The 18,848-nt window shown below is 40.2% G+C and overlaps 1 protein-coding gene across 4 annotated transcripts in view; it reads left to right on the top strand.

The window, feature by feature from the left end:
• The first annotated feature begins 7,510 nt into the window (after nt 1-7,510).
• CLIP4 (CAP-Gly domain containing linker protein family member 4) overlaps nt 7,511-18,848 on the top strand; it is a 32,476-nt gene continuing 21,138 nt past the window's right edge. For 2 of the 4 annotated variants that reach the window (XM_065630645.1, XM_065630642.1), the window contains exons 1-7: nt 7,511-7,611; nt 8,615-8,651; nt 10,907-10,968; nt 11,556-11,702; nt 14,631-14,770; nt 15,670-15,763; nt 16,652-16,813. In XM_065630645.1, the coding sequence (XP_065486717.1) occupies nt 11,570-11,702; nt 14,631-14,770; nt 15,670-15,763; nt 16,652-16,813 (529 nt within the window). In that variant the 5' untranslated portion in view covers nt 7,511-7,611; nt 8,615-8,651; nt 10,907-10,968; nt 11,556-11,569. Of the gene's footprint in view, nt 7,612-7,888; nt 8,166-8,614; nt 8,652-10,906; nt 10,969-11,555; nt 11,703-14,630; nt 14,771-15,669; nt 15,764-16,651; nt 16,814-18,848 lie in introns of those variants that run through there. The other 2 variants (XM_065630644.1, XM_065630643.1) reach the window with 2 other exon arrangements.

Raw genomic sequence — 18,848 nt, 5'->3', positions numbered from 1 at the left:
ACCAAACCACAAACCTGTTGTTTGAATAACTTCTGAGATCAGAACAGAATAATCCTTTCTGAAAGAGAAACTTAAGAAGCCAAAGTAGGAACTGGATGAAGCAGAAGATATTTATCTTTTCCAAGTATTGGTTTACGAAGGGTGGTATGTGGATGAGGGTGATAATAGCAATCCCCGCCCCCTAATTTCCCTTTTCATTACTCAGACTGGCCTAAGTGGATTAGTCTTTTAATTTTCAGATGCAGCTTTTCTACCAAAGGTGGCCATTTCTCAGTGTCACAAGGTCACAGACAACAGTGGCCAAATCTAACGCTCAGTAGCCACCTGCAGCTTCTCTCTAGAAATGTGATTTCTAACTCCGCGGTTGCGGGTATCACGTCTGATTCCCAAAAATCTTTGCATGCTGCCAAGCCTGTAAAACATTCTTAGACTTTAATGAAGGGCTTACATGATTCATTCCTTGGACTGCAATAGCTGAATATATATGCATGGAAAGTTGTTATTCTCTGTAGCCTTGTTTAAATCTCTTTTTCTGTTCAATGGGGGAAACAAAATTACTGTGTTTTACCGGGGACAGGGCATGACAGTGATTCCCAGCAAAATTTTTAAAACAATGTGCTTTCTCAAAAGTAATTTTCTGGAACACATAAATTGTACTTAATATACATGATGGCGTAGTCATTTCCTTCAAAGCTTTTCTGGAAAGTATCAGGTAATTACTTCTTGGCTCTGCTTCTTGCAAGTCATGTAGCTCACTCTCTGGCTGCTTCTGGGTCTCACTGTGATGTGGTTTCTACACGATGGTCCCAGCTCTTTTTCCATTCCCTTTTAGGCACATATCTAATGTGTTCAAGTGGAGAAGTGGAGCAGATTTAGGCAGCTGCTTCATCCTAGTGATCTGAATGGTCAGGATGCTGTAGCCCTCCACAGTAAGTCAAGGAAAACACAGTAGACAAAGCAGCGAGCCTTAGTGCGCCTCTTTTGGTTACAGTGGAAGTTGAGAGACATCTTTGGCTATAAAATATCACATGACTTTCCTTCGAAAAGCAGCTCTAAGGGTTGCATTGTTAGTACTGGGAATTTCGACAATTAACTCCATGTGAGTTATTTGTTGTATTTGGGAAGTTATTTTTCTTTACTTTTTTCTTTTGATTATCCATTCATGTCCCCTATTTTTTTTTTTTTTTAGTTATTTTCAGGTCATGCATTAATATCTTACAGGAAATATATGCATGGTAAAAAAATGCAAAATCCTGCTTTATGCTTATTTATTATACATGCTTTTATTATTTTAAATATTAATATTAAACCAGTATTAAGTTTATTATTCATTTATTATTAAATAGAGATCCAGGGTCATGGAAAACATGTTTTTATCAGGCACCTGTTTTATCCTAACTGTAATTGCAGTTCACATGTATATGCAACAGGATTATTTAATGTTGCATCAAATTTTTTAGCTTATGTGAGAGAGAAGGAACTGCTTCCAACCACTTATGAAACTGCATTTCCCCCATCAATACTCCTGTTACTAAGTAGTTACATATTGCTTTGAATGTCTGAGGCACTTTAGAAAAACCCAAATGCTCTACCTCATAGAAAATGCTAAGAAAAATGCTTTGGCTCATGGTCATGCAACAAAAATGAAGACAAAATGGATAAATTAGGTAAAAAGCAGTGGTAAAAGAGAATATCAATGAGGTGAATGACAAGGAAATATTTTTGAGTATAAGGGGATTAGATGAATTTATAATCTGTGATTTATGATTGCTATATGTTGATGTAATTACAAGTGCAGTTACTATAGTAATGTATTTTGGTTTACAATGCTACTGTTTGCAGAACCCAAGCTGAAAAGGCAACAGCTGGTCATGTTCAAGTGGATGCCCAAGTGGTGTTACCTGTAAACTTGGTAACTCAAGTGATTTTTACAAGTGCACCAGATGAACACAAAACTGTGTTTGAGGAAGGGACCCTATGAAAGCACCAAAAATAAGATAATTAAGGATTAAAGGAGGCTTTTCTTTGCATGTGGATTGTGTATAAATTGCCTTTGCTCTTCCTTTCATATACTTTCTTCCTACTGTTAAAATTGGCAGTATTGTCATTTTGAGGGGGCTGCCTGGTCCTGCACTGCTCCTGAAGGGAAGAACTTAAATATTCAAACCCCATCAGACATAGTTGGTGCAATAGATTATAAAACCCAAAGACTAGTCTGAAAGTGGCACTGTAAGTGCCTTAGAAAAGGCAAGAAAAAGTCCTGAACCTAGGTGGAGATGTGGGATACTCAGCCCCCAGAGGTCTTGTCAATGCTGTAACCATGGGATGGATTTTAGAGCCTTATGAAGGAAGAGTCAGTTGACTAAAACCTGTATGAAATGGCAGTGTAAAACCAGTAACATAAGCTTAAAAATTATGGAAATAAGGAAAATAATAATGAGGGACTGCTTGTGAGAGTGTCCTTGTTTCAGCTGGGATAGAATTAATTTTCTTCCTAGTAGCTGGTATAGTGCTGTGTTTTGGAGTTAGAATGAGAATAATGTTGATAACACACTGATGTTTTAGTTGTTACTCAGTAGTCAAGGACTTTTCAGCTTCTCAGACCGTGTCAGGTGCACAAGCAGCTGGGAGGGGACACAGCCAGGACAGCTGACCCAGACTGACCAAAGGGATATTCCATACCATATGATGTCATGGTCAGTATAGATTTTACAGGAAGCTGGCCAGGAGAATGGCTGCTCAGTAACTGCCTGAGTAACAGTTGATGGGTGGTGAGCAATTGCATTGTGAATCACTTGCATCATCATCTTTTTTTTTTTTTTTTTTTTTTTTTTTTTTCCCCTTTCTGTCCTATTAAACTCTGTCTTAACCCATGAGATATACCTTTTTTTTTTTCCAATTCTCTCCCCCATCCCCTGAGGTCAGGGGTGAGCAAAGGGCTGTATGAGAAGTTTAGCTGCCTGCTGGGCTAAACCACAACAGAGAAGTTGCAGGATTTAAAAGAGGAATGTGCATAAATGCTCATATCGGATCTTAAAAATTTAAGGTTTGTATTTGTGGATGACTTCTGAGGAAAGTGCACTCTGCTCACTGAGGAATTATGAAGCGCTTGAGTGATAACAGCAGCTTTAAAGAGCTATTTTACTCTGAAAGAAACCTGCTTTTTCTTCTTTTATATCAGCAAATTGAATATAACAAGGGAGCTGTTCATATTGTTGGCCTAGATATCACTAAGTAAATAAGAAATTGCTGCTTTTTATTTCAGCTTCTCCTGCAGAGCTGATGCTGTTCTGGGAGATGGAGTAGATTCTCTCTTTTCTGTAACCACTAACAGAAATACTTACAAAGCTTCATACTGTTTCCCCTGTGGAAACCTGTTGACAATGGTAAGGAATAGGAGTATCATGGCCTGAAGGAAATCTAGTTGCAAAGAATTAAATGAACCCAGTGCATCTATACAGAGCCTTTATTAGTGGTGATGGTGCAAGTGAAAGACAAAATTCATATTGACTCTGGGTCAAGGATAAACTTCTCACAACTGGCTGTCTGAAGCTCAACTTACACCTTCTTTTATTTCTAACTTCTAAGTAGGTTGCTTCAGACTGATTGCATGAGACAATAAATATGAACTCAATGTTTTGCAAAAGCAGAAGCTATTTTTTTTTTAACAGCAGCAGGACAAGAAAAAACAAGTTGTTGAAAACAGGTAGGAAACCAGTTTCGTTCTCCAGCAAAAATACTTTATACAGGAACTAACAGAACAAGAAATATAAATAGAAAATTAAAGAGTTCTGGGTGTTTGCCTGCGCAGCACTGTTGATACACCCAAGATGACGCAAAGGAGTAGAGAAAAATTGTGAGTTTAAAGCCACTTGAGGTCAGCAGTAGTTTTGTGAGATATATTTACATTTGTCTACTATTTTTGGAATGTATATTCTGGTCACTTTGTCATAGTTTCTCTTTGCTAAGCATGCCACGGGTATCTAAAAGCTTGCTATCTGTTGTAACTAATACATTCATTGCTGCTTTCAATGATTAAGACAGTGACTGCCAAAAGGTAAGAGTTAGGAGTAAGAATTGTGTGAAACAGCATAAAGCTTTAAGTACAGATTTCCAGAGTTATGCAAATCTAGAAAATTGAAAGGGGACAGTCTCATTAGCCCAGGCAGTGGTTGCATCAGTTCTCACAGGTGGAAGCGGGTTTGTGTTTGCAATTTCAAGGAAAGTGAGTTTCTACAAGGTGAGGGTCTGGCAACTCAACAGGTGGGCAGTGTCATTTCTAGTGGAAGGTGGTACGTGGATTTGAGATCTAGAAGTGAGGTCCAGGTGACTCATATTCCTGAAAAACATCCCAGGATGCTATAGAAAAGGGAGCAGATATTTAGCCTCATGCCTTTTCCAGTTCCCAGTGGATTCCCTCACCTAAATCACTCAGGGTTTCCCTGAGAACAGAGATAAACACAGTGTTCCTCCTGGCTCCTCCTGCAGAGCATCTCAAACCATGCTGTGCACTGACAGCTGTGTGAAACCATGTCAAACCCACGGGCAGATGCAGTGTGGCAGCTGTTCCCGGCAGCACAGCTTGTGCAGGGGTAACCGTCCTGGTGCGGGTCCTGGTGCGTGTGTGCCGAGCAGGTGTTTACTCTGGAGACAAGATCATCTTTCACTGCTGGGGCACTAATGAGAGAGGAGCCGAGTGGCTCTTGCTGAAGTGCCAGGCTCAAGGCTGTGGATCCAGAAGCAGTGGATGTGATCTGAGAAGCTGGCGCACCTGGCAGAAACTGGAAAGGGCAATGTACACAGCAGGGCATTGGCTAAAACTCAGAGGGAAAAAGGGTGGCATGTCCCTCGGGAAATAATGGGCAGGGCTGGAAAAACTGACAGTAACCAGTAGCCTTTTTTGTAGGAGAGAAATATCCTGATTGTGGGTGTATACACAGCTTCCTTGTTCCACACCCAGCTCTGAGGGTAGCTCCTGCAGTATCCATGGTTTTTTTCAACATGCTGGCTGTCCCAAAGCTGCACTGAAAATGGTACGTAAGCGTGCTCCTTTTCGGAACCTCTCTGCTGCCCCAATCCTCACTCTGGAGTGGCTCTACTCAAAGCTGCAGTGTCTTCCAAAGCCATTTAAATGATCCGTTTCCTCTGACACGTACATTTATGAAGATGAAGGAACTGGCTAGTAATGCTCTGTTTCTGCCCAAGAAGTGAAATAACATTTTAGTTAAAATAGGCTTATTGTTCACAAGCATTGTTTCCCTGTGTTCCCCCTGAGGTGGCCAGAGCTGCTGCAGCCCATTGTTTTGAGTCCTCCAGGTGCTCAGCAACTGCTGCCCATGGCAGCACTGAATGAGTCAGACAGGATGGGCTGAACAGGCTTGTATTTAGACTCATATCCTGGCATGTAGAAGGTGCTGAAAAAGATATTGTGAAAAGGTACAGAATGAGGTTTAAATATATGCTTTTAAATTTCCATTGCAGGGCCCAGGGGTGGAAGTCAGGACAGGCAGGACTTTTGTCAGGCAATGGTGTCCAGTCTCCTTTGCGGCTGCAGAACTAAGTCACAAGATTCACTCTAAGCTAAAATGTTTGGGTTTTTTGCCTTTAATGCTCCAACCAGAAGGATGTTCTAGAACCCAAGATGCTTTATTAGGTGCTTGTTTTCATTTTCTAGCATAAAAGTATTCATACACAGTTTTATCCTCACATTCAACATTACCTTTGAATTCACACAGCGTTTTCCATAGTTTATGGCAGATGGCAACCCTATCCTGCCTCAGCTTTCATTCTGCTGCATTAAACAAGCCATGCTCTGGTAACCTCCTCAACCAGATTGTTCTTTTCCTTGACTGTGCTAGCAAATCATCTCTGGACATGCTAGATTAGCTGCCTCTTGCTGAAAAAGGGTGGTCAGAACTGTGTGCAGTTTCCCAAGAGGATGGCAGAACCTGCTGGCATGAATACTTCCCTGCCACAAGTCTCCAGTTATGCATCCTAAGACGAGTGTGTGCTTTTCATGCCATTGCATCATATTGGTAATGATGTGCATTGTGTAACTGTTGACTACAATTTCATCTTTCTCTCCTTCAGTCACTTCCATAAGAAGATCCCATACATCAAACTTATTAGTTTGTTGCTTTTTGACAGCAATTTTTTTTGTCTCATCTGTTTGCTGTTTCTTCTGCGAAAATGACTAAAGGAAAATATGAAAAAAAGTTCCAACAATAATATCCCAGGATGTCATTGGTAACCTCTCTCAGTCCAGTACTTTCTGTTCAACTTACTCAACACTGTTTCCCTCTGTGCTTGCACTTCAATTGAAATTCTCCTAAATTCTAGTCTTCTCCAGAATTGCTAATAATTTCCATTTCAGGCACTTCACTACAGTCCATTATTCAGTATCAGCCATAAAACATTTCAGTTTTCCCAGAACATCAAGAATCTAAAAAAAAGCAGATATCGACTGCCAATAGTAAGCTCACATTTGATCTCGCTTACATCCGTGTCTTTGATTATGCTTCAAACTCTTTCTAAAGTACCCTTGAGGTGAAAATTGCTGGCCTGCATTTTCCTGGATTATAGTTTTTCTTTGCCTTTTCTAAGTATGAAACATTTCTAAGAAATGGAAGAATTATCTCAGCTTTTCTCTAGCCATCTGGTCTCACATTTACTATCGCAGCTCCATGTTCCACTGCCTTCAGTTTTCAAGTCTCTGCGATCTGAGAGCACTTACAGCTCTTGACTTTTCCAGTACTTGAGGTAATTTCCACTTGTCCTTCCCATTCTTTGCCCTGCCTACCTTCCACAATTAATATTATCACTGGAAAAAAACAGCAACAAAAAACCCTGGTTCTAAACATCAGTTATATTTCCTTCATAATGACACACACTGAGCATAAAAATATAGCAAAACTTGTCTGAATTTTTATCCAGGTCAAATTCCCGTCAAGTAGGCTGGGCTCAAGCCGTACGAAACCGGGCTTACCACCGCACGGGTTTCTTAGAGATTACCAACCTTTGGATTTAGACCTTTATTAGGTTTAGAGGAACGGATAAGCACCCCCTGAGAAGCCTTCTTGGAAGCTGCTACTTTCGTTCCTCCAGCTGGTTACTGAAACAACTGGGAAACGCAGGTTCGTGAGCTCGGTGCTTAAGTCTAGCAGTGATTAGGTGTGACCTTAGGCCAGTCCCTTCACGCGGCTGTGCGTGCAGGCACACGTTACGGCGTTAAGCACCCACGAATACTCGGCACCCGAAACCCTCCGTTAAGAAGCCGCCGCCTCCCTTTGCTCTCCCAGTTTTTCCAGCTCTCCCCGCCGCGGTTCTGCCGCCGCTCCGGAGTTACCCGAACACCCACGACTCCGGCCGAGCAGCCGCCGGACAGGCCCCGCGGCGGGGCGGGGCGAGGCGGGCGGTGCTGGCAGCCGATAGGCCGATGGGCGGGGAGGGGCGGGGCGAAGCGGGCGGTGCTGGCAGCCGATAGGCCGGTGCGCGGGGAGGGGCGGGGCGGTGGCTGCGCAGGGGCGGGCGCGAGGATGGGCCCTCGCCCGGTTCCCTCAGCTGCGGGCGGGCGCGGGAGGTCCCGGCCGCGCCCCTCCCCGCCGGGAGCAGGTAGGGCTTGGGGGGGCGGCCGCGGCCCCGCACCTTCCGCGGGGGAGCGGGACGGGAGCTGGCGGCGTCCCGGTGCTCTCCCGCCCTGCTTCCGCGCGTGGTGGGGGCGGGGTGGCGGCGCGGGGGCCGCCGCAGCGGGCGGGCCGAGCCCGGCCCTGGCCCCCGCCGCTGCGGGCACACGCGCGGCTCCGGGGCCGCCCGGCGGGCCGGGTTGGGCGGGAGCGGGGCTTGGTGGTGCGGTGGCCTGGCGGCTCGGTGAGGTGTCACCGGGTGCCCCAGCCCGTGAGGCGGCGGCCGCGGCCGGAACCCCCCGCTCCCGGGGTTCGCTCTGATAACCGGGCCGGGCCGGGCCGTAGCGGCGTTTGCTGCGGGAGCTACCGGGGGCAGCTCGGAGGGGCAGCGCGGCCCGCTCTGAAGCTCTGTGAAGCTGGCAGCCTCTCCAGACCAAGCGCCGTGTTGCAAGAGGCCCCGCTGAAAAACCAGTCTGGGGTGTACCTGTACACACGTAACGTGTCTGCCGTTCTGCTGTACATTTTATAAAGCCAGCAGAATGTGTATGTGCAAGAGGCTTGCTCTCCAAACTTAGTTCTAGTTCTTGAGCGCATATAAGCATGCAATAAGTAGTCCATTATATGTGCTTATTGTCAAAAATAACATCACATTCATGACAACTTCTGCTGTCAGAGCCCCAGTGCAATTGTATTTAATCCCTTGAAGTGCTTTAGCATTTTATAGCACTTGCAGGAAAACTTTGTGCTGTAACACATATTGCAAAATCTGGAGTACGGGAAAAAGTTGGATCCTGTATTATACAACTTCTTTTTTTTTTTTTCTTTTATATATATATATATGCACAGTGGTACCACGCAGCTCTCTGTAACGCGTGGATTTCAGGAATCCTGTAGTTGCTCTTCAATCTTGCCAGCATAAGTTCATGCATATTTGATGACTCCTCCAAGTTTTCTTTACTTTTTCCAATGATATTTATATTTTTCATTTTCAGATTGAATTCAGTTAGAAGAACGTATGGCTGTCAAACGGTAAGCGTGGTACCCTGTGCTGTGCTAAACTACGTTTACTGATAGTTTGGCAGTACTGTGAACAGGAGATTTCTGTCCTTTCATTGAATTTCTCTAACCATTTCCTGCTGTTTGTCTAAAGTTCTTATCCTACTAATGCAGGGAAGTCACTGCTCTTCTGGAAGACCTTCTATTCTGTTTCACCAGGACATCCCACCTGAGTCTGCATGCCTTGGATATTATGAATACTTCAGGCAGTTGTGTTTATGCTCAGAACAGACATTACTATGAGGACAATGTTTTTTTTCCCTTTCTTTGGAATAGTTTTCAACCTTTTGCTTTCCTTTGCCTTTCTAGGTATGCACGTGTGACATTAACTGGTTGTGATGTTCTTGTGCCCGAGCTAGCAGGCTCTGGAGGGTAGTCATGGGTGCACAGCATGTTGCCTTGACATTGCACGGTTCAGTACTGTGTCATGACATGGTAATATTATTTCTGGATCCAAATTAAAATCCTGTGATGTAAGGATGTGCACGCTTGGGCCAAGGATTGTTGGCACTGGTGTGAACCTGGGAAGTCATTCTTTGCGGTGTTGGGTGGGCACATGCATTGTAGCACTTGGATCTTCATGTCAGCTGTCCGATGACAGGGCTTGTTTCCCTGCCTGCTTTGCTTTGGTAGCTTGTGTGCTGAATTCTTTTCACTTGTGTGACAGGTTGTATTCTCCCCTCTGGCCCCTCAGAGTAAAAGGTGCCCTGGATACTTGCAAATGCACATATTCTCTCCTGTTCAATCTGCTTTTCTGTGTGCAATAAACATCTTTTTTGGTATTAATTTTCAAATGTCTGTGTTGATTTCTAGTTGTAGCAGCTTTTGTTATTGTGCTTTACAAATCTCACCTCTTCCTGTTACCATTGGCTTAATCAGATCTGGCTACTTTTCATGGTGTTTCTTTTGTTTCCTCACTGTTGTACTGGCAGCGCTGTGCAAAAAGTTTAAAATTGCTTTCCTGTCTTTTTCTGACTTAACAGGTTCAGCTGTCATCTCTTCTACACTCATGCACATTACTTGTTCCTTTGTGCATTTCGTGAGAGTGTCTGATGTGCTACCTGTGCAAAACTGTTGTGGATTCATGCATTTTACAAAGCTTTGCTTTGTTTTGTTTTGTCATAGTCTCTGAACAAATATCAGAAGGCAGCAAATTTATTTCACTGTTGCCTTGCCAAAGAGATTTAGTGACTTGGAGCTTAAGGGACTTTCTAGTCCCTCATACGAGAAAGTCATTGCTGTCATGTTTATGATGACTATGAAGCCATTCAAAATGTAAACTCTAACTTTTCCTTACTGGATGAAAATAATTGAAATAATTAGTGATGTTTTTGGCCTTGTTGAATCTAAGAATGCTTAAGCCGATGCAATTTGATAATGCTGTGGGAAGAAATAGTCCTGCCCTTCCCAGTGGCCTTTTTCTTGATCTTTGTGTTGTGCCAGCATATGCATTTGTACAGCTGCGTAAGACTGAAGGAACAAACTAGTTGGAGAAAGATGAGCAGTTTTCACCTGGATCTCTTTTCCATGTTGAGGACAGGGTGGACTGTTCATGGTGTCCAAGAAGAGGAGGTTTTCATTTATTTACTTCAAGTTTAGCATCTGTAATCCACTGTTAAAATGATTTTTATGTTAGAATGTAGATTATGAGAGGTTCCCAAATAGTGTGATAAACTTATTTGGGGAAATATTAGAATAAATCTATTTGCTTAGCTGATTGTGTGTAGGATACAAACCCCCAAATGAGTCTACATATAAGTCTACTACAGACTACCTTTTTTTTTTCCTGTTTACTCATGTGTATAGGTTAAATATAATAAACCCAAACATACCTTAAAGCTCCACGAATTATTTCTGTCAAGCAAACTGGCTAAACAAATTCCTGAGCAAAGAGCGCTGTATAGCAATCTTCAGAATAAAAATGTACGTTGTCTAGTAGAAGCACTGCTTTTACTCTGAGTATTTAACCATGAAAATTCAAGATGCAGAATTCCAGTTTTTCAATTGTAAGCTGTAGTCTCTGAGGGGGCAATAATGCCTGTTTCTATTAAGAATAATGTTTTTTGTTATTTGTTACTGAATTTTTGTGACTAGATGTCTTACAAGTGGTAACCAGCTCTAATCTGGTCTTAGTAAGTGAACCGTAACTAGAATGTCACTTGACCCGGTCGTTAGGAAAATGTCAGTATAACTTCGTACAGCCATTTAATCTTTCTTCTGTCCCCTAGATTGCGCTAAGGCCTGAAAAGTTGTCTGGAAACAACATCAGGGTGGAGGTTACAACACTGTGGTAAGTGTGCTATTTTAAAACATAGAGGGGAGAAGCTGGGAAAGGAGCTAATATGGAATCGTGAGTCCAGGAGTGAATCACTTGGTGATGAATTGTCTGCAGCTTTGTGTGGGAAGATTAAAGTGCTGAGAACTTTAAAAGAGGAGAAGGCGGTAGCTGGTAGCGTGTGTCTCCTCATGGTGAAGGAAAGCAATATACATGCAGAGTATGAGGAAAGATACTTGAGCTTCACATTTTCATAAAGCTATAAAACATACCAAGCCATTCATCATCACTGTGTGCTTGCTAATTATAGCATTATTATTTTCATGACTGCTCAAGTGGGAAAGTGGGGAGAAATATAGTGTTTTCCATAAATAACATGCAAGTTTAGTGATTAAGTCAAAACTAGAAGTTGGGTATCCTTAACACCATACTCTACTAGCTTTTACTAATTAACTTTCTTTGTTTGTAAGAATACAATAGTAGTATTATTTTATGTTTGCAAAAAGAAAAGATTTTAGTCTCATTGCACATTCTATCTTACTCCGATAGAGCTGTTCCAAAGTATTTCTAATGCGGCTATTTATTTTTTTTTCCTCCTAAAGTGGCTTTCTAGAAGATGACCATAGAGGATCTCCCAGAACCCTCCTTGGAAGGAGATTCCCTCATTGAAAGAGAACGGTTCTTATTCCCAAATTCTGAAACTTCTGTTACTTTTTCTGTTGCTGCTGCACCAATGCCCTCAGACTGTGGTATGTACTTTTAAGAGAAAATGGATGTGATCATCAGACAATATATTTGAATAATGAATTTTAAGAAAAGCTCTCAACTCTTAATTTGTTCCTTATTTTCAGAAAAAGTTTACTGCTTGTTAAATGAATTCTCTATTATTTTTAAAGGAAATGAAATGTGAAGACCTATGCTTTTTCTGTTGTTCTGATTGCATACATTTTAAATTACACTATCTTTTCCTTCATACTGTTTCTTCTGTGCGTGTGGTCAGATGTTTGTAGGTTTTTTACATTTTGATGTGCAACTGGATATTGTGTTAAATGTAAAATTGCAGTATTTAAATGTAGTTAAGCATCTACATCACATTTAAAATCTCTCGAGTTAACGCTTTATCTCGTATTTTCAGTATGCAAGCAATATGCTATAGGGGAATATTTCTCTTGGAAGTGTAGATGTTTGTGGTGGTAAGGACTGTGAAATGAGTGTTTACAGAAAACTATAGCAAGTATCAGTGATCAGCTTTTGAAATAATGTTGAATTGTCTTCACATGTATAAATTATTATAAAATTTAAAACAGGATATATAACATTAAAATGTCACTGTAGGTAAGGACCTTCACAGATAGCTACAATTTTAATGTCTTTGAATGTTGCAGAAGATGTTAATAGCATCTATATACCTTCAGAATTACTGTCTCCACCTCTGTTTTTCCCATGCATTTATTACAGCAATCAACTGTATTCAGGAAAAAGAAATACACATGATGTTCTGTCTTTGACAGACTCAGTGTTCTTGAGACCCATTTGATGAGTTAGCACAGGCTGGAAATTTAACAGTTCCATAGGATATATTTTAGTACATGAACATGTGTCTTTATGTGGCTTAGCCCTGTTCTCATAACTTGTCTTTCCTATTCTACTGTAAGTACTGTGATTTATTCCATTCTGTTTTCTTATGCCTTAGAAAAATTCTCCGTTCATCCTTCTTTAGCCATTGTGTGTTGTGATGTCTTCTAATAACACTAAGATATCACTTGCTTTCAGACTGACTCAGTCTATGCCTACTTACTGAATTAAAAAATTTCCTTTTATAGGAGGTTACTGTCACCTGTGTAACAGTAATATTATGGAATCTGGTTAAAGAAGGTTAAACCACAACAGACAAAGATTCTTGGTCATTACATTAAGTGCATTTATTTTTCCTTAATATAGTTGAGCACTGTAATAAATGCATGGGAAAGATACAGGTAGAGAAAGCAATGTTTTAAAGTATTCTGGATGCTACTGTCCTTTCATGGAACTTCTTGTTTTAACAGATTTTCTGTAACATTTCTTTGGTTTGCAAACACTACAGCTGATCACCTGTTAAGCACTTAGGATGATTGTTTTTAATACTTAATATATTCTCAGATTTTTACCCTAGCATGCTGGTTGTAACAGTCTATTGGAGTTGATTTCTGATACATAATTTGGTTCAGGTTCATAGCTAGAAAGCTTCCTGGTAGACTAAAAAATCATGCATGTTGTGGAAGATCATTGATCTTGTTGGCTAGTTGTCTATTTACTTCATAGCTGTCAGAATGAGATCAACTGTGGTTTATGCAGAAGTTAAATATCAGTAAATACATCAGTAGATCTGTGTCAATGCATGGGATGTAGGTAAGAAGCACATTTTGTGTAGTGCTGGGAGATAGGGGGTTTGCTTTTTTTATTTTTGTATGCTAGGTACAGGTAAAAATTTGTGCTAAATATCAGTGAAGTTGTCCTTTTTCATCCTCGTTGGATCAAGGCAATGCAAACTCAAGACAGCCAGGAAGTGAGCACCATATGTGCTTTTATCTGTTAATCCAAGCTAGAAGTGTGGTATGCTCTTTTTGAGGGAAGGTAATGATGACTCATCTAGAGGTAGTTTATACCATGCCATACACCCAGATGGTTGATGCTCTATTTTACTTAACCTGTATGTCTGTTCTGAGAGCCTTTTATCTACGATTGATGCAAGCTGACATTGTACATTTATTTGAAACCTTTTTAAAAGGCAACTCCCTGATAGCTGCAGCGGGGCCAGAAGTTCATTGTTTTCCATGATTCAGTAATTTGCTGATGACAGTAGGTTCTGCTTCCATTCCCTCTCCTAATAGCCGTTGCTATCCAGATTGTTTCATACAATTTTCCGGAGTTTGAAGAAATTCCAAAATTTAAAATAGAGTATGTGTATACACGTGCACACACATACCCCTGTAAGTAACGTGAAATACCATACTTTAATAATAAGGTGTTTTTTACACCTGTACTTTGGGTTGCCTTAAGCAACGTGAGGCTTAAAATCTTAAAAATACATCTGTTTTCTGTTCTTGGTTTGGTGGCTTGATTTTTGAAGGTGTTTGTTATCTGCAGCTGCCACCAGCCGGGATTGATAGATTTACAAAATACCTGAAAATAGTGGAGGCCATGGGATGCCTTCCTGATTTGTGCATGTGTTTATATTTTGATATGCTTTATGTAAATTGTGATGGAAGAAGGAGGAAAATACATGTTTTACAGCATATGGAGAAATCATGTATGTATTTAATCACCAAGAGATCAAGAGGCTTGTCTGTGCTTGGGGACAGATTAAAACCAGCAGTCCTTTGCTAGCTTGAAGGAAGTGTATTAGCATAATCACTGTACACCTCTCTTGGTCTTTGCCTAAACTTAAAATCAGTCTTGCAGTACCATTGTATTGGTTGCTGATTCACAGCTTTTCAGAAGTACAAGACAGATGTTAGTATTAAAGAAAAAATAGACCAGATGCTAAACACAGTTTTCTAAATTAATTCAATATTCTCATTTTCCACTGTGACTTGTAGTAAAGTGACTCTCTCTGCTCTTCTTTGCCTCTGGGTTTGAAACGTTAGAAGCATGTTAAAACTTACGATGGTACCTAATGATTCTTTTTCTTTTAACAGAGTTTTCCTTCTTCGATCCCAATGATGCAGCATGCCAAGAAATACTTTTCAACCCCAAAACATCAGTTTCTGAATTGTTCGCTATCTTAAGGCAATGGGTTCCACAGGTCCAGCAGAACATTGATATTATTGGGAATGAGGTGAGGTATAAATGGGGATCCTGGAATGCTTTCAGTGTTAAAATACCATGGTGACAACAAATAAAAACAGTTCAGCGAGAAGCAGAACTAATCATCAGTTTCTGCCATGTAACAAGTACTTACTGATCAGTGCCTTGTATTGCACATGTTGTCATGTTTGGAAAGGGAAAGATGCTGGGTGAAAAATCAGTACATTTGGATTGGTGGTAGAAACAATGTTTCTTCTCAAAGCAGTTATTTAGAGACCCTTGGTGTTTCAGTTTCCTACTAGCAGCAATCATAAACTCCAGTGTCTGACGTTACAGTGAGGCCTGACCTTAAAGGCAATGTTTCCAAGGCACAAAATGAGGTAGGATCTGAAATCTTTTTGCAACCTGCAGTAGGCTGCTTTGAGAAGACATCTTGTTTCTAGTAATTCCATCCTACTTTCTTATTTTTCTTCTGGATTACAGGCTTTTCTAGCCAGGTGAGGAAGTATGGCAAAGATTCTTCCCGCCATAGTATAACTGGGGGCTTTTTTTTGGGAGGGGAAGGGAGCGGAGGGAGGCAGGAATTGTTGAGAGACCAAAGAGCGAGCAGAGAGACTTGATAAATGATGTTGTTTTCATGTTCAGTTAAGCAGTTAACTTTTCAGAATGTGAAATGTATGTTAGAAGTAATAATATAAAGAAGCTTTAAATTCTGTAAACAATGAAGGTTAATGATATTCACATAATATTATTTATTACGTTTGTGCATGTTGCTCAGTTCTGCAGTTAGAGTCTGTTCTGACAGACTTCTTTTTTATTAGCTGTTGAAATGAATCTAGGAGTCCATATATCTGAAATAACTCACTAAATAATACTGATGTCAGTGATATGCTAGAGCTAAAGTGTGTTTGTTTTCTACTTGTTTCTCAGATCATTAAAAGGGGTTGCAATGTGAACGACAGAGATGGACTGACCGACATGACTCTTTTGCATTACACTTGCAAATCAGGGGCTCATGGTATCGGTGAGTAAAGAAACATCGTTATATATGTAAAAACCCTGATAATCCCATCGACTATTACAAAATTTTTCCTTGCAGTAGATTATTTTTTAGTGATTGGTTTTAGCCCTTCTAGTGGCCATCAGAAAGGAAGATACAGAACTCTAGCATGCTTATGGCTGTGGCAGTTGGGAGTAAGTTGAGTTAGTGATATAGGTATTGCAAACAATGTTATCAACAGAAATATATACTTAATGTAGCAAAGGCTGCTTCAGATTGAGGTGCAAACTGTGAACTAAGCTATCGACAGTTTTCTCATGTCAGTGAAACTAGAACATTTAGGTGACTGGCTTTTCTTTTTTTTTTTTCTTTCACCCTGATCATGCCAGAAGAAAACAATACACTTTGTTTGTATTATTATGATCATAAGTACTGGAATAAGAGTGTATTTAATTCTGTTTGAATGTACCTGTTAGCTTTTCTATGTTGTGCTACTCTTTTGTTGACCGAAAGCCAGTTCTCTGAATTTGAGCTAAGTTTCTGAGTGAGGTCTGGCAGAGATGTGCCTTTCTGGTGGCAGCAGATCTCTTAACATAAACTTCAGTATCGTGGAGTGTATTTTTTTTTCTCCTATCAGATACTAAAATCCCTGTTTTTGATGGGTGACATGTTATTTACATTAGAGATAAACAGGTAGCGTTACTACATACTATAGTAGACATTTCAGCCCTTCATGATAAAAGGCAAAGCTTTCCTACATCCTAATCTTAAGAAGAAAGGCATCTACTAGTAAGTGTTCTGCTATGAGCCTTAAGGGTTTAATGTACGTTACATTTACATGTAAGCATGTCCATATTTTTGATGCCATTTAAATAAATCCCTGATGCACATTTTACAAAATTTGCCTTGCAGGTGATGTTGAAACCGCTGTAAAATTTGCGACGCAGCTTATTGATTTGGGTGCTGATAGCAGTTTACGCAGCCGCTGGACAAATATGAATGCCTTGCATTATGCTGCCTACTTTGATGTTCCAGAACTTATTAGAGTTATTTTGAAAAATGCAAAGCCAAAAGGTAGGCATCGTTCCTTTTTTTTTTTTGTGTAGTTGTCAGTATTTTCTTACTGTGTTGACCCTAAGCTGGTGCATAGTGGTCTTTAAGAGTGGGGTTTGTTTACACATTATAATATATAAATATTTCTTGTTCTTTTAGTCAGCTTCATTGGTTCATTTTCTCCTAAAATTTTTTGTTGTGGTTTAATGCACTGATGCCATTGCTGTTTCTTAAAGTTGATAAACTTGAGCTTTGTACAAGATGGTAGAGAAATATCTAATAGAATGGAAAGCAAACAGGTTAGTTCTAAGCTGTTGAGGACTAAGAGAATGTATGCAGAAAAACACTGATGTAAGTACTCTGGTGAATTCTTAGGGTTTTTAAGATGCCTTAAACATTGAGAGGTATGTTTGAAATGCTGGGAGAAGGGTAAAGGAGAAGTGGAGATTTGGCAACGGCACGTGGCAAACTAGTGACTGAAGCAACTTTGACACGCTCATTTTTCCCATATCTTGGCTATCTAGAAGGTCATGTGTAAGAAACAGTTTGTCTTTAGTGTTTGGCATAAATAAATGATACTTTTTAGAATGATAATATAAAGGATTGGTAATTGGAGTCTTATTTACAGTAATGCAAATGGAAATACAGAAATGGTTCTGAACCAGAACCATTAATTCCTAATTTTGTCAAATATCAAAACCAATAAGCAATTTTAATACTAAAATTGTACAAATGTTAATTTGTTCCATGGAATATCCTCCTGATTGTGCTATTTTGCAAAATTTTTAATTCCTTTTTTTAGCTAGTTGAAGCTAAAGGCTCTGTCTCAATATTCTGAAAAGCTGGTAGGTTTTTGGAGTACACAAGGCTTGCTTACCGTGTTGTGAGTCGTCATGGAAGTAATTGTTAAACAGAGCTGCTATTGGTGTGACATGCTTAGGAGGTAACGTGCAGGTTGGTAACAAAAGACAAAACAACACATTTCAATAGTCTGGTCTCCATAATTTGCATCAGCAGATTAGTTCTTTCAGACCTCACTTGTGTTTGGTGTTCTTGTCTCCTCCTGTGCAGTGCCTACAGAAGGGATGGGGATTTGCTCAGATTTCTAAGGAAACTACTCTGGTTAAATGCCTTGATTGTTGGCGACTCTTGGATCAGCAGATGATTTTTTTTTTTTTTAAAATCTCAGAAAATGTGTAAAATGATTTGCCCTGACTGTGACATGAAAACAATGGATGGGCTGAATTAACAGAAAGAATGATCTTAGCTCCATACTTCATCAGGCAGTTTGCAGAGAAGGGACCATGTACATAGAAGGCAAAAATGCCTTGGGTGGATCCATACTGAACTGGAGAAAAAAAGGCTGATGTATAAATGGCTCCTCAAGACAGTGCTGTACTGACTCTGAGACACCCATTGTGAAACAGCTGGTACCACAGATGTTTCCTTTTCATTTACTGCTAAACTATGTCCTTTATGACATTCTGCAGTTAAATTCTTTATACAGATCTACTCCTCAATAGTTAGAATAGAAAGCTAATTTGATCTTAGATTTTTAGAAGTGTTAAATATAAAAATTGTTAAAAGCTTAAGAATTAGAAATGTTGTGTGGTACTATTACGCAGTGACCGTAACCTGCATGGGTTGCTAATGACAGACCATTGCTGCATATTAATTTTCCCTAGATAGTTTGGGGGTAGTTATTGGGTAACATTTGATATATATGTGTTTCTTTTTGTCACGTGGACTATGCCAACTCAGACCTAGAACAAAGGTGTAAGAAAAATAGTGTTTACAAACTCCAAGTGTGAAGCTTGCAAGTCTGAGGAAGTCACAGGAGTCTAATTAAAAAAAAAAAAAAAAAAAATCAATGTGTCAGTTACTTTTAAAAATAGGAGTATGTACAACTCTTGCTGACTCAGTAGCTGATGTTACTGATCAGTATTTCTGCAAACTGATTCCTTCTATGTGTGCAGAAAATACTTTGATAGCCTTATCAAACATGGAAGTTTCCAGTGGTTGTTTAAAACTGCACAGGTTCTACTGAGTTTTAAAC

Source organism: Caloenas nicobarica, chromosome 3, assembly GCF_036013445.1.
Source record: "Caloenas nicobarica isolate bCalNic1 chromosome 3, bCalNic1.hap1, whole genome shotgun sequence".
Lineage (NCBI taxonomy): Eukaryota > Metazoa > Chordata > Aves > Columbiformes > Columbidae > Caloenas > Caloenas nicobarica.
This window is presented reverse-complemented; position numbering and strand designations above follow the sequence as displayed.